Consider the following 27,616-nt stretch of genomic DNA (forward strand, 5'->3'; position numbering starts at 1 on the left):
CTCCAATTAAAAATAAAGAATGGATTTTCCTTAAAACTTGCGCAACTTATGTTCAAATTTCGATTTTGTTATACTATTCATTTTAATTCTCAAAAACATGCTTTTTCCAGTGAATAAGACACTTTTATAATCAACAAATTCGTTGATAAATTACCAATGAAGTTGCTAATAAGGCAAAATCACTGGTATTTTATCAGCGAATTCATAAATTATAAAAGTGACAGATTCACTGTCACTTGTAAAAGCATGTTTTAGGAATAAAAATTATCAATGTACCAAAATCAAAATTTCATCATATTCAATGCATGAAAAAAGATTCACCCAATAAAGAAAATAAGTGAATGGTTGAGCATAAACAAAAGTTAGGGTGCCAATAGAAGCTCTCTCATTTTTTTTGCTAGATTTTTTTTTTTTTTTTTTTTTTTTTGAGTTTGGGATTTTATACAAGTCTAATTAATTTGTAAACAACTATTGAAATTGTTTGAACAAGTGTTATAATGTTTTCTAATATTAAGATTATAATTTGAGCCAAACTTTTATAGTGTTTGAAGAGTGCGTTTTAATATTTAATTGGGGGAGAGTGAAAGGTGAAGAATAATTTGCGAAATTGGGGTGTAATAAGTAAAAGTTGGGGTGTCAATAAAAACTCTCTTATTTTAGTATGTTTGTTGTGCATGGAGCATGATTTTAAATCTCGTCCAAAAGAGAGATGACTCGCCTGAGTCATCTCAATATCCACCACCAAGATGGATTTACACGACGTCACAATTCTCATACCATCTCACAAGATAAATGAGTTGACTTGGACGATATATTGAAAATCTCATCCGAGCCAATAAAACTCGTCATGTCAAAAGGGATTTTGTATTTTTTAATTAAAATATTTTTTAAATTTAAATATCTATTATATTAATAAAATATGATTTGATGACTAAATATCTTCTAATATACCTATCTTCTAATATATATATATATACATACCTATCTTCTAATAAATAATGAGTAGTGCTGCAATGATCTCAAGCTAGAAGCTCATATCGCACTTCTTGACGTGAAAGTGGATAGGAATCATCGATGCTTTTCCACTCATATCTCGATGAAAGCACCTATGGTTCCCATACACTTTTATGTCAAAAAGTGCATATGAGGTTCCAGCCTTAGGTCACTTCAGCATTATTCATAAATAATTGTAAACCGAGTTAAATACTTTATCTTGTTTGAGATGAGTCGACTCACTCCAAGGCAACCAGACTCTTCCATGAACAAGAAGAGACGTCAAACTGGGATTTGAAACCATTGCATGGGCATGAACTAGGTTTACGTTATCAAGAGAGTATCATGGCTGGTAAGCATTCCCATGTGCACATTGGCACCACATACGGCCGTTCTCCGAATAATCCCAATTTCTTAGCATATGGCATGTGAATGGTTTTTATTAATGCAAGAAGATAAATAAAGCAATGAACTCTTCAGTCTACAAAATATTGAGTTCACCGTTTTTGAAATGTGATGTGTTTGCTATTGGATCAATCATTTTGAAATGTTTGAAATACATGAATAACAATAAGAATCGTGATAATCTGACTACCCCATGTGGCAAACTCAATCGATTATCCTGGCATGATAAGTTTGGGAATTATAGATCTGCGCTCCTCGAGATACATGGCTGCACTTCCTCATAAAAAGTATATCTTGAGGGAACCGTGTATCCCAAGGAGCATAGATCTACAGTTCCCAAACTTATCACATCAGATAGTCGATTGAGTTTGTCATGTGGAGTAGTCAAATTATCACGACTAACAATAATGAAATTGGCACTTATATCAAAACGCGATGGAAGAAGGAAACCATTTCATCAACACCAAGTGGCAAAATCACTAGTTGTTCTTTTCTTTTTTCTAAAGAGAGGCAAAATTGTAGCTTTTTTTTTATATATTTAAAAATGGTGAAATATAACTTCAATCTTAATTAAAACTTAACTTTTGATCCAAGTCAAAAAATAATGGCATTCTTCGAAAATAAGTTGCATTGGAAGTCGATGAGTCGGATTTTGCTCCAAACCTATTTTGTAACCTTTTATTTTATTGATTTCTTCAATTTTTGAATTTTTTCCATATTATTCTTTGTTTTTTTTTTTTCCGTATATTTTATTCAATGTATATTATAATCATTTAATTATTAGAAATTGGTCTAACCGAATTAAACCCTTGTCTAGGCCGCGGGCAATGGGTTGGATAATACCCATCTACCTAACTCATCCGACCCAAATAAATCGAATATGAGCAAGGTTTATCAATCCAATTAAAAATTTGGGTAATATTACCCAATACCCATTTACCTAAAAGTTTTGTAGGGCCAGGTATGAATATACGTCATATTCTACCTGATTACCGTTTATCCGACAACAAAAGTATAATTTCATATTCTATATATAAATATATGTAAATAATCAATTTTTTATTATATATTTTTTGTTATTAAAGTATAAAAATAAAAAATCAGATGAGAGGGTAAAATTTTTGGATTCAGGTATAATCCTAAAATTCGGATATAGTTGTGTATGTTTTACTTCGGGTATGGAGTTGGTAGAAATCTTACCCAACCCGTTGCTAGCCCTACCCCTGTTGGATCTCGGTTCGACCAATTTAGTAGAATTTCTGTTCCATCATTAGTTCGGTTGTTAAAACATTGTCCTCTACCTCCTTATTTATTTTTAATTTATTTAATATATATATATATATAGGGTCAGGTTCAAGGGCCATATGAGAAAACATATAAGAAAACTTTCGTTTTTCAAAATAAGGGTTAGAGGTTTTGGATTGAGCTGATTTTTTGCAAGGATGGTCACTATGATGAGAAGATCATCCTCACAAAAAATCAGCTCAATCAGAAACTTCTAAATCCATCAAAAGTGATTTACAAATTAGTGATAAAAATTGGTAAAAAATCGACGGTCCACATTCTAAATCACTTTTAATGGGGTTAGAAGTTTCAGATTGGGCTGATTTTTTTTTTGGATAATCTTCCCATCATAGAGATCATCCTCACAAAAAATCAGCTCAATCCAAAATTTCTAACCCATATTTTAAAATTTTATTTACCGTCGAAAGTTTTCTTATATGTTTTCTCATATGGCCTTTGAACCTGACCCATATATATATATATATATATATATATATATATATATTAATTTAAAAAATAAATAATAGTAATGTATTTATTAACAAGTTTTTAGAGGACTCTCATCTGATTGTTTTTTCTCCCTATTTATTTCTTTTACTATGTTCTCACACATCAATATGAGAAAAACGTCGGATTTTATTTTCACCTTTACATTTTTGTATAGTTTGGAGATATTTTCTTTGTAATTATTTTTATTTTAAATTTATCTAGAAATAGAAAATTAAAAAATATTTGTTATTTACTAACACATGTTTCAATAGAATTGCCCAGTTTTTATTTAAATTAAAATATATATATATATAGGGAAATGTTCAGCACCCTAAGTTTTACCACACACTTTAACAAACGTTTTTTGTCCTACATGGGTTAGAAGTTTTGGAATGAGTTGATTTTTGGTGAGGATGATCTCTATGATTAAAAGATCATCCTCCCCAAAAATCAGCCCATTCCGAAATGTTTAGCCCCATGTTTACACGTTGAAAAATCGTGGACCGTCCATTTTTTGTAAATCAATTTTGATGGGGTTAGAAGTTTTGAAATGAGCTGATTTTTGGTGAGGATGATCTCCTCACCATAGAGATCATCCTCACCAAAAATCAGCTCATCCGAAACTTCTAACCCATGTAAGACAAAACGCGTTTGTTAAAGTGTGTGGTAAAACTAAGGGTGGCGAACGGGACCCATATATATATATATATATATATATATATATATATACATCAACATATGTCAATCTCCGTTGATCATTTATCATCACAAATCGTCCAAATGGATCACAAAATAACGTGATTGTAAAACTTTTATAATGTAAAAGAGGTGAGATATTAGTGTTTTGTATACTTCAAAACTTTTTTTTAAAGATGAAGATGCATTCAATTGAAATCCAATGGTCAAGATTTATCTTAGGGACAGATGAAGTATCCTCGGGATGTGTGTTTATCTCAACGGTTAGATTTTGTGTTTTAACGATTGCGATTATATGTTTGTTTATGAATTTTACTTTTCATGAGTCTATGGATCCCAAACCTATGGTCAATATATTTTATGATCCAACATTTATAAATAATTTGGTTATAATTTAACATAATAAGACAAAAAAACATTCAATGTAAGCTACTAATTAACTATACAGCTCAAATCATTGGGCTGTTTTCATAGGAAACCACGTCCTGGTTTAAAGCTACTCCATAAAAGCTTCTAAACCCGGGAAACCCGAATCTAAACAGCCAAACAACCCTTATTTTGGATTCGTATTTCGGCGAAGTATCCAAGGGCAACCAACTAAAACCTAATATAAGAGACGGATTAACTCATTTATCCTAGCCCAGGAAACAAAACTTGGTTTAACTTATCCCAAGTAACCAAACACCAATTTGTTTTACGTGCAACGTCTTCTTCTATCCTCCAAACACACTTTTCATCCTCTCTCTCTCTCTCTCTCTCCCCGTGTGTTCACTCGGTACTGAGTTGTTTCGTTCGAGTCATCTCGAGCATGATTTCAAAACTCAATTTGACGTCTCGTCTTGTCCATGGATGAAATCAAGTTGTCTCGGACGAGACAATCCATTTAACTCAGTTTTCATTGATCGATTTATATATATATTAAAATAATTATATTTTTTTAATAAAATAAGATAGATTAGAAAATGTTTAATGATAAAATCATGTTTTATTTATATAATATATATTTAAATTCTAAAAAAAATTAATTATTTTAATCAAAATCTACAAAATTCCGATTGAATCGGTCAAGTTTTATTGATTCGATTGAGATTTTCAAAATATCGTCCGAGATATCTTGTTTATCTCATGAGATGATCTGAATGTTGAGACACCGTGTAAATCTATATCATTACGGAACGAGACCGAGACGACTTGGGTGAGTCATCTCAGTCTTGGACGAGATTTAAAACCATGATTTCAAGTCAGGAGTTAAATTGATTAATTTTGTTTAATTTTTCAGTTCTATAAATATTTATATTTAAATAATTATGATTTTTCTAATTATAGATTAAGTAATAGATGCTATAGAAATTAAAAATATATATATACTTAAATCACTAAAATAGTAATTATTTTTATTTAAAAAATGACAAACCCTAGTTAGCTAAGAGTTAAGACAACTTTTCATAAAATCAACAATATTGTCTCAGATCTCTAACAAGTCAATGTGATGGACAATTCACACCATGGTTTTAAATTTGGTTTGAGACCTCTTGGTATCACCAACGACAAGGAAAAACAAGACAAATGTATCAAATGAGATTTAAAACCATGGTTCATTTGTCTCATTGTTGAACGAAATGACTCAAATGTATCGAAAAACTCGTCTAAGACAACTCGGTCTCAATTTTTAGAATAATTTGATTTTAGACAATGATAATTATCTTGGTGAGGTTAACTCAGCAGGATAGTTGGATCGTCCAACATGATATTCATGTGATCCCGACTAATAGGAAAACAAATCATGATTTTAAATCTTGTTTGAGATCGAGATGACTTACATAAGTCATCTTAGTATGGTTAACCAATGAGACAGATATACGCGATGTCTCAATCTTCATACCATCTTGCAAGATAAACGAGATGTCTCGGACGATATTTTGAAAATCTCATTCGAGTTAGTAAAACTCAACCGAGTCAACTAAGATTTTGTAGATTTTGATTAAAATAACTAAATTTTTTATAATTTTAATATTTATTCTATAAATAAAATATGAATTTACGACTTTATTTTATTAAAAATTATATAAAAAATCATTTAAATATGCATAAATAAATCATTATACGCCGAGTTAAAAGGTTTATCTCATCTGAGATGACGTCAAACTGAGTTTTAAAACCATGGTACAAATGATAATTTTAAAACTCAAATACCCCTCGAGTCGAGTCAATAATAAGTCACAAGGAGTTGGATGAGTCAAATAAAAATATATTATGTTACAAATGATTAACAATAGTTTTTAATATTTTAAAATAAATATCACTCAGCTCATTTTTAGCTGATTCAATCAAGTTGAATTGATGATTTTCCGAGTTAACATAGCAAGTTGGTTCCACCGAGTTTAGGGGCTGAGTCATCTCAAAATCCAAAATGGTTGAATCGGGTCAACTCGACTACCAATAGGGAGTAAGCATATATATATATATATATATATATATATGGCTACACTCTCTCCCAGAGATGGGGTGCCAAGCATCTCTAAACCGAAATCATAATTCACAAACAAACCGACCTGTTGAAACCAAGCCATAAAGGATAATTTAGAAATGAGTAGGGCTGGGGTGACACAAGGGTGACAAAAACTCGCGGTGACGCACACACATAACCATAGATACTTTTCCACGAGATACGAGTAAAAAGAATCTACGGTTATGTGCGCACCACCACATCATTTTTGTCACCTTTGTTTCTCCCTTTATGTCATTCCAGAATTTTCCTTTAGAAATGTCCCTCCACATTTTTTAAGAATATTGAGAATATTCCCCCATGTTTTCAAACTGATGACATGCCCCCTTGAACTCTATCATCTCGTAGATTAATAGAAAATGACCTAAATACCCTACTCTTAAAATTTCAAGCCTCGAAGTAAAATAGGGTTTGTCGTGAAGTAGAAAATGATGAACTTTTGAGTAAGAAAGAAAGAAAGAAAAAAAACTAGGGTTTTGTTTTGATCGTTTGTATTATTACCACAAGAGGGGATGTAAACAGAAATGGGTGACCTAGGAGCCCAATAAAAAAATTATTTAAGTGAAATTAGTACAGAGTGGGCCATCGTGGATGTCAACTGTGGAGACGGGTGATATGTTATAACTCCAAAGAAATACGGGTTTAACCTTCTCCACCACTGACACCCAAAACATTTTTCGTGTTCATACAAATGGTTGAAATTGATGGATTGAAGATAAGATAGAATAGATTAAAAGAGATTGAAGAGCTTTAATACAAAAGGTTTTACAAGAACAATCAAGTTTTTTTTTAAATACTAGAGATTGAAAAAGAGGGCATTTGGGTCATTTAGCATTAGTCTGCATGAGAGGAACGAAGTCCAGGAGGCATGTCTAAATCACCCAAACCAAAGCCACCAAACCATGAACCATATAGTTTCCATGGCTGGCAATATTTAAATTTTGTCTCATAAAGAATGCCGAAATCATCGTCTGTTCTTGTCTTTTGTCCCAATAACAAATATTTTACAACAAAAACACAAAACCAACGTAACAACAAAAGCTCATTTTACTCTTATTATATATGTGTGAACAACCATGCATTTTCTAAATCAGCCAAAGCAGCAATTCAAATTTGTTTGCATTTGAGAAAGAAAAAGTTAGAAGAGTTCATGGAGAAGACCAATGTGAAATGTGACGTGAACCCGGGAAGGCGCCGCATGTGCATGGCTGATGGCAAGGCTGCGGAGATTAAGTGCGTAAAGAGAAGACGAAGAGCACCTCTTGGAGTTGTGATTGGTTGCGATGATCATCATGAACAACAACAACAACAACCACAACCACAACAACTTAATCAGTCTTCTACTAGTCCTATTGTGAAGAGAAGCTCGAGATTTCGTGGGGTTAGCAGGTAACTTCTGTTGGTCATGTTCTATAATCGTGATTACTTTTTTTCAACGTTGAATCCCATATTTAAATATAGAAGGAGATGCATACATGGTTTGATAGTGCCTACATCCATCGATGAGATTAGAGAGAGTCACTATATTTCGGAAATAAATTATAGTTCAGGATTTCTTTCAATATCTTTCTCAAACTGATTTCGAGTTACTGTTTTTACCGTTTTGGTAAAAAAAATTAATTCCGAAAACGGTAAAATTACCGTTTTCGGAAATATTTTGAATAGTGTACCGTTTTGGTAAATAATTTCAAAAACTCTACCGTTTTGGTCAATTATTCTTCTTTCATTCCACTTTGTCCAGAGCCACGTGAATATCAATCGGTCTCCACTATTACGCCCTAGCATGAATGGAATGAATTGTGGGTTCAATGACCGTTCATTTTTTAAGCCTTTGATTAGGAAAAGAAGTTCGTTTTAAGCCTACTCTAAACCATGAACCTTAGAGGAGGACAACGTAACCCAAATGTGGATTTGGGTCTAGGCTTTTACATGATCCACGACTCATGAAAATTGATGCGTAAAAATATGAAATCCAGATGGTTAAAACACGAAAAATCAAACGATCAAGATTTATCCTAGGACTCATGATATATTCTTGGGATACGTGTTTAATTTCGACAACTGGTATATAATATAACACTCATTTTAGGGTTAATTAGTACAAGATAGTGAAATCAAATAGGATTATTAGAATAATTGACCAAAACGGTAGAGTTTTTGAAATTATTTACCAAAACGGTACACTATTCAAAATATTTCCGAAAACAGTAATTTTACCATTTTCCGAATTAATTTTTTTTACCAAAACGGTAAAAACAGTAAAATGTATTTTTTTTATACTGAAAATGCCCTTTTTTTGTTTTACATATGTATTTATAATTTTAACCTTAAAAAAATGAAAATCCAACTTAAAAGATTCACTCTCTTTTGGTAATCCAACAATCATATGTATTTACAATTTTTTTTTTACCAAAATCAATTTTATTTTTGTAATTTAAGTCAAAAAATAAAAAAGGGTATTTTCGGTAAAAAAAATACATTTTACTGTTTTTACCGTTTTGGTAAAAAAAATTAATTCCGAAAACGGTAAAATTACCGTTTTCGGAAATATTTTGAATAGTGTACCGTTTTGGTAAATAAACGAAAAGTTGTGCATGTTTTGGTAAATCTGCCACGAAAGAATAGAATTTATTTAGTTGACCCCAAATCCTTGGGATAAGGTTTGATGAAGATGACATATTAGAAACAAATAATACTAAAATTGCCCTTGTGACCATAAATTTGGGTATATGTGTATAATAGTTCCCCAGCGATCAATCACCAATTAGATTCAAGACATCTATCACAACAGTCATGTTCTTCTATATATCTTTTTTTTTTTTTTTTGTGGATTAATAAACTTGAATATAATTTTGTACAAACAGACATAGATGGACAGGTCGATTTGAAGCCCACCTATGGGATAAGGGATCATGGAATGTAACACAAAAAAAGAAGGGTAAACAAGGTATAACTCCATATTAGAATTGCTTGATTCTTATATCTTTTGCTTCATTTAATTCAATAATTCTTTGTCATTTTCATTAAACTCTTATACCGTCAATCATTTTTTTTTTCATGGGTTGTGCTTCTAATTCGACACTTTGGAATCAAACAGTGTATCTTGGTGAGTATTCAGTTTCAGCTTGTAAGATTTTTGTTACAAATTAAGGATTAAAATTAACTTGTTGGGCTTGGAAATTTATTAGGCGCTTATGATGAAGAAGAATCCGCGGCAAGAGCTTATGATTTAGCTGCACTTAAGTACTGGGGAAGAACAACTTTCACCAATTTTCCGGTATTTTACTTAATATAGAGATCAGTTTATGTGCATTGAATGGGTTAGTTATGAGATCTAAAGTGCGATTGAGAGCAAATAATTCTTTTTTTCAGGTTTCCGACTATGAGGAAGAGATCAAACTAATGCACAATGTAACAAAAGAAGAGTACTTAGCCTCTTTAAGAAGGTACTCAAGCAATTTTCATCTATTCAACTATATTCTTTTGAAGTAAAAAAGGATTGAAAAGTTATTTATATAGTCATCCAAAGAAGTTGGTTTTTGAGTGCAAGAGAGATGAGGATTCTTAGATGGATTAGTCGAGAAACTAGAAAAGATAAAATTAAAAATAAACACATTCAAGCAATTGTTGGAGTAATAGTCAATATGTGATGAATAAAGAAAAGTTGATTGAGATGATTTGATCATTTCCAATGGAGACCGATGATGGTCCCGATAGAAAAAAAATATAAGATCGAAATGATTGTGAATTAAAGTAATGAAAGCAGGTATGAACACATTAAAATTAATAAAAGAGATGACTTTCGACATAAGAGTCGTGTGATCCAGAACGGTGTCTTGTTCCTATAGATAGAAATGGTGTCTACGTGGCACGATTTGATTGGAGACTAAACACATAGGGCTGCGTGCACGGCTTAGTTAGGAATCCGAGGTGTTTTAACACCAACTAAAGCATGCCACATGCATAGAAACCGTTCCTATAAAATTGGAATGGAACACCGTATTGGATCGTGAGTCTTGGATAGAATTGAATGGAGGAACGAGATTTGTTGAGCCTATCTTAAATTTTTTGAATAAAGCTTTGATGATGATGATGACACAATTGAAATGGGACTGATGGAATTGTGGGTCCCACTCACATAAGATCTATATAACTTACTCTTTTATTCACAGAAAGAGCAGTGGTTTCTCAAGAGGTGTATCCAAGTACAGAGGAGTTGCTAGGTAAATGCCCTTTGGATTTTGAATTTTTGATGAGCCAACTTAATTTTTTTTTATTAAGGAAGCTAATGGCTAATTTATACAATTTTTAAATAAAATGCAGGCACCATCACAATGGGAGATGGGAGGCAAGAATAGGGAGAGTTTTTGGAAACAAGTACCTCTATCTTGGTACCTATAGTAAGTCCAACCCACCTACACTAATCACTCTCCTTGTAGTTATTTGTGTTGTATATGATGCATATGATATGATATGACACGAAGAAAATCGTGTCAAAGAATATAGCTCAAAAAATCATCATAGAAGTCTTATCCCAAAGTTTTTTAGGTCGGCTAAAAAAAATAATGCTCCTTCATTTGAATCCATCTTAGATTTATTATGTGTGTGCCTTATCTTCTATTAGAGGTAACTTTTTTATTGACATAAGACTGTACATCAAGTGACGGATTACTCGTTTTAGGGTTTTTACGAGGGATTGTCAATTTTTTTGAGACAAAATAAGATCAAGCGACTGTAACCCTCACCCGTGAACGTAGATAATATTGCCGAAACATGTAAATTTTGTGTCGCATGCTCTTTCGATTTTGATTTGCAATTCATTTTTATTGTTACTGTCAATTCTCGCACCTATTTTTTATTGTAAATGTGATTGTATCCACTTTTGTTATCATTACTCACATCCTTTTGGGTCTTCTTAAATTCCTTAAAAACCTTCAACTTGCACGTTCCTTCTAATTGGATATGTAATCAACCTTCATTTTATATGGTCAAACCAACTTTCTATTAGTTTATTGTCTATTGGGGCTATTATTTTAAAGTCGTGATAATATGACTCACAAGGTGGCATACTCAATCGACTCCTTGGCGTGGACAAGTTTGGGAACCGTAGATTTGTATGCCTTGAGATACACAGCTCCCTCGGGATACATTTTTATGGGGAAGTACAATTGTGTATATCGAGGCATACAAATCGAAGGTTCTTGATCTTGTCACGTTAGGGAGTCGACTGAGTATGCCACCTGGCGAGTCATATTATCACGTCTGATTATTTTATTTTTCATGTATGCATTTATTTCTAATTTTATCTTTCTTTGTATTTCTATAATTCTATTCATCCGTCACATCATCCTTATCGGTGTGACTTATTATAGGTACCCAAGAGGAGGCTGCTCATGCCTACGATATAGCCGCTATCGAATATAGAGGTATCAATGCAGTAACCAATTTCGACTTGAGCACATATATCAGATGGTTAAGACCAGGAACCAATGCACCCCTTACTTCACAAGAACAACAAACAATTGTTGAAACTAGACCACTCCCAACCGCTTCAAACCTCATTCCAAATGAGGAAACTGAGTCTTTCTTTCAAACCAACCCATTCTCCACAAATGATTTAGGATCTCAAAAGCAAGTTGTACAACAAATAAAGAGTTCTAGTAACTCTTGCACCAAGTCCTCTTCTCCTACTGCACTTAGCCTTCTACTTAGATCATCAATATTTAGAGATTTGGTTGAAAAGAACTCGAATTCAACGTCAATCCACAACGAAAATGAAGGTGATGACATAAAACCGCAGCCACAGATGGGAAGCGACGATGAGTATGGTGGGATGTTCTACGAAGGAATAGAGGATGTCTCCTATGAGTGCTCTACTAGCAATACCTTACCCGAATTGCAAGAGCAACCCCTTTGGAATGGTGTCTTGAGCGTTCCTTCTACGCATTAGCTCTGCTTGTTCCAAGGGAACCGATGATTACTATCACCTTAAGAGGCGTTTATGTAAATTATAATAAAATCAGGAATTGAGATTTAGATTCAACTTAGTTGTAATATATCAATCTCAGATCGTAAAATGAATGAAAAAGATTTATCCCAAATAATTGGTGTCAACTAAATAAATCTTGTTCCTTCATTCTACTTTGTCTAGATCCATGTCTTCTTTTATTCTGAGAGTACTATAAATACGTGCTAATAAATTGTTTAGATTGGAGGTGTCAACCTAGTTGAGCTTGGTAAGTTCGTGAGTTGAGACCATGATTTGGGTTCAAAACACGTCTTTACTCACTAATTGTGTATATATATTACTTTCCAATAATACCCTTACTCAATTTGTCTTTTTAGTACAAAAAAAAAAAAAAACAAGAACATATTGGTCTTTACATAATAAATGTTAAAAATATTTTACTCTTTAGATTTAAATGTCTTGTTTAAAATAATTTTTTGGACAATCAAGCATTTATTATATAAAAGATCAACATACCATTATCTTTTTTACTAAAAAAAAATAAAATAAACATGATATTATTGAAAAGTGAATATGGTAGAAAATACTAACGTCCTCATAAAGCCTTAGATGTTAGCACTCTCTTATGTATATAGAATACTAAAGATGGAATGCTTCATAGAGGATTCTAACAATCCTTAACAATTTTGATTTTTCTTTCTTCAAAAATGTCTTTATAGTAAATGCTTATGCAATAATTAGTACTTAAAAAAAATAAATAAATAAAAAACCTCATATTCTTGTGTGGCTAAGTAATATCGAGATTTGCATTTAAACAAGTTTTCTCTAGGACTGTTTAGCAATTCGATGCTGAGAATTGGTGGGACATGTGTTTGGTATGAGGAATCGAGTCCAATGAAAATATGATCCACACACCAAGCTTTTTTTTTTTTTTTTTGATCGATAGATTCCAAGTTCATCATATATAGGCAAAAGGATCTCAAAAAAGAGAAGCAGTCCAATGGTAATAAAATAGGGGTCTTGTTTAGTGCAATAAACACACTTTGAAAATAGGATTTTCTACTGAAAATACCCTTAAAAATTTTATTCTTTTACTAAAATACCCTCAAATACTTATTCCCAAGGTTTATTTATTGCATTTTAATATGTGCCTAACAAAACCTATAAAATAGAAAACAAAAATCTAATAATATTTTATTTACGTGATGAAACCCACTAAAACCTACATATCTCAAACCGGAAAAACTCCAACCACACCATTATCACTGTTATTAACAAAGGATTGTGATGATACCACACCATCATATTCTACTCCAAATTTACAATATAATAGGCTACACATCATCCTTTATGTCTCATTGTAAGAGAAATTATCATTTTCATAATTATATAACCACACCATTTATATTTGAAGTAGGGTAATTTTGAAGAACCTCCTCAGGCTTTTGGTGATTATTAGAGATACCCTTGTTTTCAAACTGATGAAATACACATTTGACCTCAATCTTCCACTACACTGATGATTGAAATGTTGCCCTAAGCCCTTGATTTTCCCCCGAAAACCTATCGTCTTCGTTTCCAAGGCCTCATCTTTGATTCCTTCAAGTTAGGAGCCCTCTCGAGACCAATAAATGGTTTTCGAAGGCATACAAGACAATAGATTTTTAGGAAGAAAAGTCGGGGATTTTCGCCAAGAGGTCAAAGACAAAGCTTGAAGTGATTCAATAGGTTAAAAATAAAAATAAAATCAAAAACATTAGAAGAGGTTGCAGATTATGTGCTTCTCACGTAGAAGATGGGGTGTTTTTATCATTTTACAATAGTCTCTTTGAAAGACCCAAGTCAATGACCATGCCTTCTGTTTGAAAACATAGGGAGCTATCTCTAATTTTGACCAAAACTCACCCCATCTTAGCGTAATTGGAGTGGTAATGTAAAAACCCCTTCAATTAAATCAGTATCCTTATCTCATTCCAGACACTTTGGCCTTGTACATTCTCTCAAACTAAAGATCTGTAAACCAATCAAATTGTTGACCACAAATGGTACAAAGTCCTGTCAATCTGGACCATCCTATCAATGGACCCTATATGCTTGTTTATTATAAAAATCAGATTGATCAAGATCTTAACCTTTAAACAAATAATAATTTCTAGACACTTTTGACCTTACATTTTCACTAAAGAATGCAAGCGATTAGTGGATGGCTTTAACCATTAATTACAGTTTCTGTAAAAATAAAAATAAAAATTCTCCCTAAATGGACCAAAAATTTAAACAAATTGTCTAAGCTAAATATTTTTTCATTGAATGGGAGAGGTATCCATTAAAAGAAGGCAAACGATTCTACAGTGTTATCTTACATTCTACAGCTTAAGTTCGTTCATAAATCCAGTTATTTATACATATTTCATCTTTCTCCATGAAACAATCTCCTTTGTTGACAATGGTGAGATCAGCACTTGATAGAAGAATTCCTGCAATCATCATGTTTGGGGAAACATATGAGAGGGTTGAAACAGAAGCCTAGTGCTAGCCTGCTATGATGGAATTATATTTGTACTATATATATAAATAACTATTTATTGCAAAAACATTCAATTATTTTTTTTTTTTAAATTCTTCTTTTAATATAAAACTCTCTTTTTTGACATTTTCCTAGGTGGATTCAAAGATTGGAATTCATTTTCCCACGACCATTTTTTTCCTAGAAAATGAAATTCCCTGCAATCATACATATCCTGAAAGGAATAGCAACCTATCTCAGGAAGTAAGGTTCAACTCAAACCTGGTCAAACTTCTTCGGTAGCTGTCCGACTTGTCCATATCATTCTGCATGAGGGCATTGCTCGTCGACTTGTCAGTATTTCTCGATGTTATGGTGTCCGCAATCTGCTGAAGACCCTGCAAGAACACGATGAAATTCAAGATATTTCATAGGATACTGTCTCAAGTGTTTCAGTATACTCTCCCACCAATCATTCCCAACACGGGCATCCCTGAAAAATTGGGATGCAGACTAGTCCCTATGGTTGCTTCCTTCCCTTTTAGAGTAAAGTTTTTTAAGGAATTTTAAGGGGTCTTCTTTGAAGATTTTTCTTTAGATGGGATCATGTTAAAAATATATGGCATGTGTGGGTCACTGTTCATAGTCTTTTCCTATGTTGGTTGTTTATCATCTCTTTTCATCTATATTGGGTTTGGTCATCTCGACCTCCTATCCTTTTTGCAATGAAATTTATTACTTATCAATCCCCACCACCGCCAAAAAAATATCCACTTAGGTAACAAATAGGAGCATATTATGTAATGAAAATACCTTCAGACTTGATGTCTCTGTGAATCCAAGGACAGCACGTGATTTGCTAGTAGGCTTAGGCAAAGCCTGCAATAACAAGTTGGTCAAATATTAATAAATTTGAGCAAACAAATGGGACTGTTCGCCCATGGATTGGAATTAACTCTAGCCCAAGCAAAATATTACACCAACTCAAGGGATACTCCAAAGTCCAAACAAATACATAAAGTATGGCGTGTGCAATCTGAAAAAGTAATTTCTTGAGCTCGTAACAAGAAAGTTGTGTCTGCTCAAAATAAAAGGAGAGAGAAGATGAGCATCAAAACTCCAAGAAACTGATGACCCCAACAAGACCCACCACGGAAGTGAGTGGCGGTCTATGGAAAATTGGAAACAAGGTAGCAGGTCAATAGGTTTGTAACACAATCTTATTACCAATAGACTGCACTACAAGAGAATACCCTCGACAGAAGCAACTCGAAAACACCAAATCAAAACAAATGAATAATAAATTGATGTATGCAATTACTACTTATCAACAAAAAAAATAAAAAATGTATGCAATTATTACTCATATCAACCTGTAGGAAAGCAGCCATTTTTTCATCCTTGGCACCAACCATATTGCATAGATACCACACGCCAGCATTTGCATAATCCTGTTACACAATTATGTCAGTTTTTCTATAGAACAAAAAATAGGGGGAAAATAAGAAACAAATTCGAAGACCAATACAACTGCATGTCAAGATGAGAATTTGATTTCTAATACATAATAAGTAACAGAATATCAAATGCAACAAAGAACTCCTACACATGGCAGCACAGAGACATTCCAAAAAACTTGAAAAGTTAAGAAACGACATTCGATGCATTTTTACACAAAAAAAAAAATTCTACCAACTACAATAATTGGAAAGAAAAATAATATAAAATGGCTCACCAGTACAACCTACTGTGCAAAGTGTGAAAACTAGAGGTGAACCAAGTTTCACATTATTCTATTAGTACATGAAATACATTTGTTTGTGAAATCATCAAAATGGTTGTGTTTATTAATTAATAATCATGTGATTAGGATCAGATTATGTTAAATTTATTAAGAATGGGTTGAGCTAAGGTTATGTACACAAAAATATGTATCTAGGGAATGAAATTTGCTAAAATGTTTTTGATATCTGAGTTTTGTCTTGATCTTGTGTATTACTTTGTTAAAATCCTTCAGACCATTGCTGCTAATCTGCTACTGCCAGTTTGTGTATTTCTAATGAGAGTTTAACTCTTGAAGGTTCTAGGGTTTCAACAGAACCATTATGCGAATTGAAGATTAAAAGACAAAAAAGACTATTTTATTAGCATTCATTTCCTGTTCAATAGAAGTTTCTAGAAGGTGATGCATCTAATATAATAGTGTAGTTAATGCAAACAGTGATTCTCATCTTGCTCGTCTGCTCATCACTTTTTTTCTGCGTTAATTTCTTTTCAAAGAATGAGCATTTACAAATTTCTGATGACGAACCATTAATTAAATTATATAACTTTATTTTCTGGTTTCCCGTAGTGACTTTTTGCCTCCTATCATGTTCCGACTTTCAGTCATTTCAGATAAATGCTAACATATGGAAGTAAAGACCATGGCTTACCTGTTTGTCTTCCAAGGAACATATTGTACCATCCTGAAACAAGAGAACAGCAACTTAAACAAATGGAAAAAAAATATGTTAAGTAAACCAAGTTACATCAACCCATTTTGTCACGCTGGTCAGGCGAATCCGTTGGACAAATGGGTCAAAAAACCTGACCCATTACACAATACTATAAAAATATTTGGAAAAAATATGAGAAAGCAAGTACAAAAACTTTTGAGACACCACATCCAACATTCATAATAATTCATATAGGTGCTTCTATAAAAATATGTTCTAAAATTACATTTGGTAAGGACTGCAATATGGTTTACACAACATATCAGAACATTTTCCAGGGTGTTTTCAAAAAAATATGGCCAGAAAATTGAAGAAAATCCTTCGCTTTCGGTCAGGTCCGATATTAAAGTGAGTTGAACTGGCCGGATTGATTATGTTAGAGAGATTCTATTGCCACACCAACTTTTGCTAACGCCACTCCAATTCATATGTAAATCACCAAAGAATTAGCCACACTAGGGATGCCATTAGTAAAAGTTGGTGTGGCAATAGAAGCTCTCTTATTTTACCACTGGGCTTTGTGTAGTTTCTGGGTGAGGTATACCTGAGGCAGTCAAGAGCTCGGATCCCAGGAGAACCAATCCAATCAGCTGACCCATCCAGCGTTTGAAAGAATAGATTTATAGTTTGAAATTACGTGTACATGGACTTATTAAAAGAAAATGTAAGTTCAACTAATATTACAACACAAAACTCACCAGACCAGAAACCATTTTTTGTAGTAGATCCAAATCATAGCCAATTTGAGAGAGATCGGCACGAACATCAGTAACCTGTTTGATAATTTTTAAGCCCGTTATCATAAAACTTTAAAAATGAAGGTGAAACGTTACAAAAATCCCCCATAACATTGTTCATCTGAATCAACATCATCATACGTATCTAAACAAATGTTCTGAGGATTGTTTAGCAAAATCAATTTTGACCAAGCAAAAAATTTACTTCTTCTGGTTAAGTAGTCAAAGAAATTGTTGACTTGACTTCTTGTATTGGGAAAAAATACAGATCATATTTCACATCAATTGATCGCTCTTCAACGATATAAAAAAGACATTAGAATCTACCTCATTCTTGATTAATTTTGACATCTCCTTTTGCTCATCCAGCTTTCCATCCAAGTTCTCTATTCGCTGTGTCAAATGCCTCTTGGTTGCCTGACCAACAAAAGACAAGGAGAAGAAGAGATCCTTAACATAAATTCCAGATATGTAAAGAGAAAATGTCATGAAAGGAACACTCCAACAATACTACAAGAAAAAATATAAGTTTACAAAGTTACATGTCTATGTCCCCACTATTACTAACATCTTATACAATCTTAATATCTATCAATATAACCAGGTGAATCATTTTCCTATTCATTTATGGGAACCTTTTTTTGAATTTTTAATGTTGAACATATTTTAGAAGCACAAATCCTGATATATCAAGCCAACTCTTTACGTCAAGTTTGCAGGATCAGTATTTCTAACACCTAACACCTTGAACCATGTCCAACACCAATAAATTTATCCCTCTCTAGGTTACATATCCTTTTTGACAAGATAGGAATGAATGAATAAAATACTGAACCAATAAAAAAAAAAATGAAGAAATACAAAAAGCCCAATATTGAATCTAGAACTTTGGTCCCAGATTGGAGCATTGGAACTTAGGTCCTTTGAGGGAAAGGAATCCTTGGTCTAAAATAATTATTTCCATCTTGGGGACCATCTTTTTGTGGAGTAAAATCTTTGAAGAGTCGAAGGGGGTCTTCTTTGAAGATTTCATAGCCAAGTGAGATTGGGTGTGTGGCATCGATTGTTATGTTGTCCGCAGTTTGTTAGTGGTTTTGCTTCTTTGTTTGCTTTCCTTTGTTTCCTTCCTTGTACTTTGCTTCATGGTCTTCTCGACCATGCTATTAATAATGATCTTTGATTTATCAAAAAAAAAACTTTGGTCCTTCCTAGACTGTGCAACTTATAACTCAAAAGGAATGAGACCTGAAGAAGCAAATCTCAATGAGAAATTTGAACACCATATGTTAGGACTGATTGAAATTTTCAACATGTCATCCTTCCATTGAAGTATCTAGTGGGGCAGCAAGTCAATGTAAGTTTACACATAAAAGGAAAGTAGCAGTTAAAAGACAGTGACAAGGGGAAAATGTTCTCTAGATAGGACGAACGTTCACAGTTCATTTAGTTGAAGAGTACAGATTCGGAACAATTCTTGTGATGCAGATAATCCAAAGGCATAGAAAACTATTCGTAGTTATCAATATATATTCAAGAAAAGGAGCTTTCCAAGAATAATAAAAACTTGTTGCAACACTTTTGAGTTCAAGCTCAATGTGTAAACATTATCAAAAGGAAAAAGATTCGTTCAGCCTAGGCATTTTGAGAGAAAGCCATGATGATGATAATGTGAATACCACTAAATAGATGATCTTTACTTCACAAAAACAAAAAACCAAAGTATGGTATTGGCATATTTGGACCAAAAGCTTGTGTTCGTATCCAAATTTTGGAAAATCAAGAGTCGTATATACCCCTTTACCATCCTAGGATCTGAATCCATAATTGGCCATCTTTGAGAATGACACTTCTAATCAGCTGATTTCCGAATCCTGAAGTTTTTTTATGGACCAAAATCATAAATCTCAACATTGAGAATTTGGAAAGAGAAATTTTTTAGAAAGTTTTATCCTTTTTCTTTGCTGGTGTCACATCAAACACTGAATAAAATTAGTTAAAAGAATTGAGAAGTGTATACTAAAAATTTTAATTCAGCACAAATTTTACAATTTCTGTAACATAAATGATCTAAAAAAATCTCAAGAAAGTGTCAAATTTTTTTTTTTTTTTGATAAATATAAAATTTTTCATTGAAAAGGGAGAAAAGGAGGCTGAGATAGCCCCCAAACAGCAAGACAAAAAACACCAACAAGCCAAAAGCAGAGAAAGAAAAAAGTCAAAAATAAAAGAAAGAACAAAGGAAAATACAGTTACACACCCAAAGGGGGACTACGAGTCACAAATGGTATCCCAAAGTGTCAATTTGAAACTTATATCCCAAAGTGTCAATTTGAAACTTAGTATCTTTCGTAAATTTAGTAATTTTTCTACTAGCCATTTGTATGGGAAGGGGTAAAAATCTACATGGAGACTTCTTAACAGGAAAATGGAAACTTACAGCAAGAGCAGCAGATACTTGCTCCAGGTGTTTTGTCATGCTTGATACAGCATTCCCCATGTTACGCTTGGTTACGTACATAAAATCTGAAAGTGAAAAACCCTACACATTTTCATAAAAACAGAATATAAGCAGATCAGTCCCTTCAGATTGTACAAATGAATTTCTGCATTCAAGAATAATATCATGTTTACTTATAAGTAAAAGATTTGAAGAATTTGATCTGCTGATCCTAATTGCAGTGATGTTAATGTGCATTATGCTTTCATATAGCAAAAAAATAAAGAAAAGGCAAGCAAACACCAGGAAAGCCTTACCTTCCACCACATGTATCCATAGCCCAATACCCCCAAGGCTGCAGCTGGCATGGCAAGGGTTGTTATGTTTCCTAGCAAAGCAAGTAAGTTAACAATCAAATGAAAGAACAAACAGGTTCACCCAGAAAATGGAAACAAGTAGAAGTTTTGGCTGCGCCTAATTACAGGTCTACTCATAACCCATGTAAGACAAATTTAGGCTCGCAACGTGGTCTCCCTAACATTGGCTGCCAAATATGTCCCATATATATATACACAGTGATTGAAGTGGGTACATATAAACCACTAATGTACGTTCTGATGCAATAATGAGCATGTATGTAACATCTTGCCAGTTAGTTGTGGAAGAGTCCCCATTTAATTACATCCTAACAGTAAATGATAGAACATATACCCATTTGGCTAGAGTCTCCATTTAGAACAGTTATTTGGCGTGAGGAGGCTAGTTGTCGGACCTCCATGGCTAACCGACGCACCTACAAATAGCAAAACCAGTACCAGAAATAAGTTAACGGAAACAACTCATCCTCAAATAACTTTTTATTATGAGATCCAAAATAATGTCATTCTATCAGTTTCCCTCATAAATGCTGGCATAAACAGTAACCATTGACAAGAGAAAGAGAGAGAGATAATAAATTTCATATCATTAGAAAACTAGCCCTGGATCCCAATTTCCACATAGAACATGATTGATAGAAAAAAATCTCATTTTCACCAAATTTGTTATTTCCATATTTCAAAGCCGGTATTCCCCAGCCTCTTTTTCTAGAGGTTAGGACTTTGTAAAGATTGATATCATTTGTAGTTTATTGCGGTCTCTAGAAGGAGAGAAAGGGGAGAACCTATAAGAGGAAGGAAAAAATCAGCACAAGAGCTCAACATTATTGTCAAAACACTCATCTTCTTATGGTCCAAGGTCCCTTAAAATGTTCCAAAGCTTGTTTGTTTCTAGGGGATTTTGCCTTTAGGTAAGAACTTCTACTTCAAAGATGAAATTCAATAATCTCTATATTTTTTTAGCTTTTTACTCTTGTTTTGGCCTCGATTGCTTCTCTTCTCAAGTTCCCCGGAACTTTGCCCCGTTCTTTTGTTTCTCTTTTTCTTCTAAGCCAACAAGATTAGTGATCACTATCAATAATTAGTGGGTGAAGGTGATGTAGCGGAAGCATGTGATTCAATGAATTCAATTGATAAACAAGCAATAACTTGCTGAAAATTAATTAAGAGAATTGGATTGACTGAATTTCATCTTTGAAGCTCCTTATATAGATAATTTCATTATAACAACTCAGAAACCTTGTAAAATACGAAAAGTGACTTTCTAATCTATTTATAATATAAGAAAAATGTTGAAGTACCATTGAAATTGACATCGTTTGGGACATTGCTGATGTGGATGTGTGTACAAACCATAGATGCTTTTCATCGAGATACGAGTGTGAATCACCTATGGTTATGTGCACACCAATGCCCCAAACGATGTCAATTTCAATGATACTCCAGCACGACTCATGATATAATACTAACTTTATAAACCTATTAAAACTCAATTTAAACACTTCTAATTATAGAATAACAATAAAACCAAATTTAGATTAAAATAGAAAGTTGAAAACAAATTAAAAACTCCCTAAAGTTGAAATAGAAATCCTAATAGAACTAGAAAATATAAATAAATCCTACTAGAATTGGAAACTACATAAGATTCTAACTAGAACTGTAGATGCTCCCAACATCAGAAAGTGGGTTGAACCCAAGTAGTGGTATCAACACTCACAGACTTTAACCAACTTAGAAAGCTGGCACCTTTCTTTTCACTGTATCTACTTGATCTCTTAGAAATTAAATTTGAACTAATAAAAAGATATACTAAAAAGAAGCAAATTCTCTAAAAAGAAAAAAATAATAATACATTTCCAATTCCAATTCCAAGAAATGTATTTTATTGCTTCTTGAATTACTTGAAGCACCATCCTTTTTATGATCTGGAAATTACAATGCAACATGAAAGGCAACCACGTAACAGGCAACCTAGGTTTTTCTTAAAAACACATGAAAAAGAACAAATTCCTGATTATCAAGTTCTTAGAGATGACCCTCAATTTCTAATAAACGTACCTGAGCAGCAATTGCATCAGAATAGTCAGAGTCTCTGTTTGATGAATCTTCGGATTTCTCCATTCCCTTCACCAATGACTGTACCAAGCAAAAACCGAATTAGGAATTTTTTTTTTTTTTCTTGTTTGCTAAAATCCCTAAAATCATTATTATTTCTTTCTAAATCAAAAAACTTTTAATCTACCACTCTACTATCCAATAAAATTAATCACGTACACAATACGAAAATTAAATGAAAAAAGAAATTATTAAAAACAGGAAATAGCCATCACAAACCTGCAGCTCGCCTAATATATCCGATAATCGACCATTCTTCATCAAGACCGAACCAGTAAACCCTAAGGAGGGAAATTTAAATTTAAAAAAAAAGATTGAATCAGGAAGAAAAAAAATCCTTCGAATTGAAAACTTGATGAACACTAGGATCAAAAACAATTGAGTGAGATTAAACTTGCCTGCCCCGACCAAGATCATGATCTTAGAAAACCCAATCCCGGTTTGCATCGCCATCGCTCCACGTGGTATGAAAAAAACCCTAGTTTTTTCAGTCTTTTATTTCTGCGATCAAACCTTTATTTGGAAGAAAAAAAAATTAGTGTTGTATAGTTCAAGGGGATGACGCCGTCTCTTAGGCTTAATACTCCCTCTCAGACAAGTAAAAGGAGAAGCAAAGGCGGTGTGACGTGTGTGAGTTGTACTACTGAACACGGGTCCTCGTTATTTTATAGAGCTGCTATTGCCACACCAAATTTTGCTATGAATTGATGTGGCATTAGTAAAAGTAGGTATGGTGATAGCAGCTCTCTTATACTGTATCCGACTCTATAACCGAATATCCACATCTTGTTTTTTCAATAATATTTGAATCCGATTAATTACCCATATTCTACGTGTTGCTTATTTTTGAACTTATACTCAATTCGGATATTACTGTTTATATAATAAAACACAACTATAAGACTCACATTTGCTACGTTCCTTCCTTGATGATACCTCTCTAATTTTATTATTTTCTTTTTTACCTTATTAATCTCAAAGATTTTTAATAACACTCCTTGAACTTTTTTGTTTTTAACCCCTTAACTCCAAAGAGGTTGCCCATGCCTGTAACGGCCATGTACTCTGACACCTAGAGTTTAGGTGTAGCTCGCCCCGGAGTCACCCGGGAGCCCCTATGTAACACTATGTAAGCCTCGTTATGAAGCCATGTCAGCCCCCGTACCAGGGCATATCTGTTAGCTTAGGGTACGTGTCAGCCCCGTGCCAGGGCATCCTTGTTAGCTTAGTGGCATTTTCGTAATAAGGGAGTATGACCGGCCTCTACTTTTGATGTTCCCTTCTGGAAATCTAGTAAAGACTTAGCATACACTTTGTAGGAAGGGTGTCAGTGCTGTCCCAATCCCCGGCCTACACCCACGTTGTTGAAGCCCTTGAAGCCCAGCTCCGTGGAGGTCCCGCGTGTCATAGGATCATCAATTGCTTGTAACGCATCTATTTGCTTTTATACCGCGTTACACCGTGTAATCAATATTATATCAACAAAGTTGCCTTCGGGCTTTATCTCGTGTTGCCTCGTTTACTTGTTTGCTAGCTACGTGTGTGTGGTGTACGATCATTTTACAGGCTTGCAAGTGGATTTGACCCCCTTGCGCCGCACGACCCCGCTTCGAAAGAATAGGGCCGTGACAGTTGGTATCAGAGCAGCAGTTGTTTGAGCACGGTTGGTATTCCCCCTAGCTATTCCCCGGAGATCCCATTCAGTTCACGCGAACAATGGTAAGAGGAACTACTAGTACCGCGGATCAACCCGCTCCAAACACACCAGCACCACGTACAAACAAGGAACGCATTGAGGTATTAGAGGAAAAGGTAGGTATGCTATCCGGGATAGTTGATGGTATTGCGCAATTGGATGATCGACAGAACACGCTGGAGGAAAGATCCGAGACATTCCGAGCCAGAGTGACTGACCTCGAGGAAGATACCCGAGGATCCATAGCTACATTACAGGAACAGATCACGGAGCTCACTACTAAGGTAGGCCTCCTGGTAAGAGCCGTTGGTAACGAGCGGCCTACCGGTGGTGATGCTCCTCCCTCGCGCTTGCGAGTCCCCGAGCCACGCGCCTTCAGTGGTGCACGCGATGCGAAAGAGCTCGAGAACTTCCTGTTTGATATGGAACAGTACTTCCGTGCAGCTCGTCCGGATTCAGAAGAGGTAAAAGTAACAACTGCTTCTATGTATCTTGCAGGTGACGCTAAGCTATGGTGGCGAACAAAGTACACCGAGATGGAGAGTGGCCAATGCTCCATCGATACATGGGAAGACCTCAAAAGGGAGCTGAAGAATCAGTTCCTACCCGAGAATGTGGAGTTCATTGCCCGCAGGAAGTTGAGGCAACTCCAACATACTGGTACCGTGCACGACTACGTCAAGCAATTTTCCGCATTGATGCTTGATATCCGTGATATGTCAGAGAAAGACAAGCTGTTCTCGTTTACAGAAGGGCTTAAGCCTTGGGTTCAGACAGAACTACAGAGGCAACGTGTGCAAGACCTCACGACTGCTATCGCCGCAGCTGAGCGGTTGACGGATTATTCTCCCGTGGATGGGAATAAGAAGAAGGTATCCAATCAGTCGAAAGGGTACTCTCAGCAGAGTGAACGCACCCATGGGTCTTCCAAAGGTAAAAATGGAGGATCTAGACACAGTCCAAGCAGGAGATCCCATCGGGATTCCTCCCCTTCGAAGAACACCGGTACCCAGTCCAACAATCACCGCAACAAGATTCAGTGTTACTTGTGTGGTGGTCCTCATAAGACGTTCAATTGCCCGCAGAGAAGCAAGTTGAATGCACTGTTAGCTTCCCAGAGTGACCCTAGTCACGAGAGTTCAAGTGAGAAAGATGAGGATGAATCTTCTCATATGGGAGCTATGCATCTGTTGAATGCAATGAAACAGACCTCTGAGACTAAGACGATCCGTCAGCGTAAGGGTCTCATGTATGTTGATGTGGAGATTGGTGGTAAGACCACCCAGGCAATGGTTGATACGGGAGCTACGCATAGCTTCATTTCCCCTGCAGAGGCGAAGCGCCTCAATATCCGGCTCGAAAAGGATTCAAGCCGTATGAAAGCTGTTAACTCCGAGGCCACTCCTATACAAGGGTCGGCCAAGTCCGTGGCCATCAAGATGGGTCCATGGAAGGGTAAGCTAGATCTTCTCGCAGTTCCACTCGATGAGTTCCGAGTTATCATTGGGTGGACTTTCTGCCCACAGGGCCGTTCCGATGCCATTTGCCAACACTTTGGGCTTGCTAGGTGAAAGTCCAAGCTTCATTCCTCTCTCTACAGGTAAAGAAGAGGGAAAGATGATCTCAGCCCTTCAGCTGAAGAAAGGGTTGAAGAAAGGTGAGCAAACGTTTCTTGCTACCTTGCGAGTTGAACCTGATGATCAGGACCATAGTTCAACTCCCCCATTGGTTAAACAGGTTTTGACTGAATTTGATGATGTTATGCCGGAAGAGCTTCCGAAGACCCTACCGCCACGTAGGCCGATTGATCATCAAATCGAACTAGTACCTGGTACCAAGCCTCCTGCAAAGGGGCCATACAGGATGAGTCCTCCGGAACTAGCTGAGCTACGCAAGCAACTTGATGGACTTCTGGAGTCTGGATTTATCAGACCTTCGAAGGCACCTTATGGGGCGCCTGTTTTATTCCAGAAGAAGCACGATGGGTCATTGCGACTTTGTGTAGACTACCGAGCGCTGAACAAGGTTACCGTCAAGAATAAGTATCCGATTCCACTGATTGCCGATTTGTTTGATCAACTTGGAGCAGCCAAGTACTTTTCCAAGTTGGATTTGAGATCAGGGTACTATCAAGTACGGGTTGCAGATGGAGATGAGCCGAAAACTACCTGTTCTACCAGGTATGGTGCTTATGAGTTCTTAGTCATGCCCTTCGGCCTTACGAACGCACCTGCGACATTCTGCACCTTGATGAACGACCTCTTCAGACCGTACCTCGACAAGTTTGTTGTGGTATATCTCGATGACATTGTGGTATACAGTTCTACCTTAGAAGAGCACGTTCAACATTTACGCAAGGTATTCCAAGTGCTTCGCGACAATCAGTTGTATGTCAAGCTAGAGAAGTGTTCATTCGCCCAAGAGCAGATTATGTTTCTTGGCCATGTTGTGGGTAATGGACAGATCCGGATGGACATGGAGAAAGTGCGAGCTATTGATGAATGGAAAACCCCTTCTACTGTCACAGAACTCAGGTCATTCCTCGGTCTTGTGAACTATTATAGACGTTTCGTCCAAGGTTATTCCAAAAGAGCCGCACCTCTCACAGACCTGTTGAAGAAAGATCACACTTGGTCCTGGTCGGACAAGTGTAATGAGGCGTTTGAAGACCTCAAGCTTGCTGTTATGCAAGACCCAGTCTTAGCTCTACCCGACATCACCAAGCCGTTTGAAGTTCAGACAGATGCATCTGACTTTGCTATTGGAGGAGTGTTGTTACAGGATGGGCATCCGCTTGCTTATGAAAGTCGGAAGCTCAATGATGCTGAGAGACGCTATACCGCACAGGAGAAAGAGTTGTTAGCCGTCGTCCACTGTTTGAGAGTTTGGAGACATTATTTGTTGGA

The 27,616-nt window shown here is 35.1% G+C and overlaps 2 protein-coding genes across 2 annotated transcripts; one reads left to right on the forward strand and one right to left on the reverse strand.

Annotated features, from left to right (window-relative positions):
* The first annotated feature begins 7,523 nt into the window (after positions 1 to 7,523).
* Positions 7,524 to 12,323, forward strand: LOC147405742 (AP2-like ethylene-responsive transcription factor BBM2). Its single transcript, XM_086435998.1, has 7 exons — positions 7,524 to 7,762; positions 9,238 to 9,320; positions 9,562 to 9,650; positions 9,746 to 9,819; positions 10,546 to 10,596; positions 10,697 to 10,773; positions 11,746 to 12,323. The coding sequence occupies exons 1-7, from the start codon at positions 7,524 to 7,526 to the stop codon at positions 12,321 to 12,323; spliced, it is 1,191 nt and encodes a 396-aa protein (XP_086292124.1).
* Positions 12,324 to 14,613: 2,290 nt separating this feature from the next.
* Positions 14,614 to 23,651, reverse strand: LOC147405743 (uncharacterized). The gene is made up of 13 exons (XM_086433573.1): positions 23,413 to 23,651; positions 23,234 to 23,295; positions 22,958 to 23,035; positions 21,231 to 21,312; positions 20,837 to 20,907; positions 20,520 to 20,621; positions 18,410 to 18,499; positions 18,044 to 18,118; positions 17,283 to 17,315; positions 16,221 to 16,298; positions 15,661 to 15,726; positions 15,130 to 15,245; positions 14,614 to 14,818 (listed from the first exon to the last, which is right to left on the reverse strand). The coding sequence occupies exons 1-13, from the start codon at positions 23,465 to 23,467 to the stop codon at positions 14,797 to 14,799; spliced, it is 930 nt and encodes a 309-aa protein (XP_086289699.1). The 5' UTR covers positions 23,468 to 23,651; the 3' UTR covers positions 14,614 to 14,796.
* Between the last annotated feature and the right edge of the window lie 3,965 nt (positions 23,652 to 27,616).

The sequence above is a fragment of the Akebia trifoliata genome, chromosome 3 (assembly GCF_017979445.1).
Source record: "Akebia trifoliata isolate Shusen 1 chromosome 3, ASM1797944v1, whole genome shotgun sequence".
In the NCBI taxonomy this organism is placed as follows: Eukaryota; Viridiplantae; Streptophyta; class Magnoliopsida; order Ranunculales; family Lardizabalaceae; genus Akebia; species Akebia trifoliata.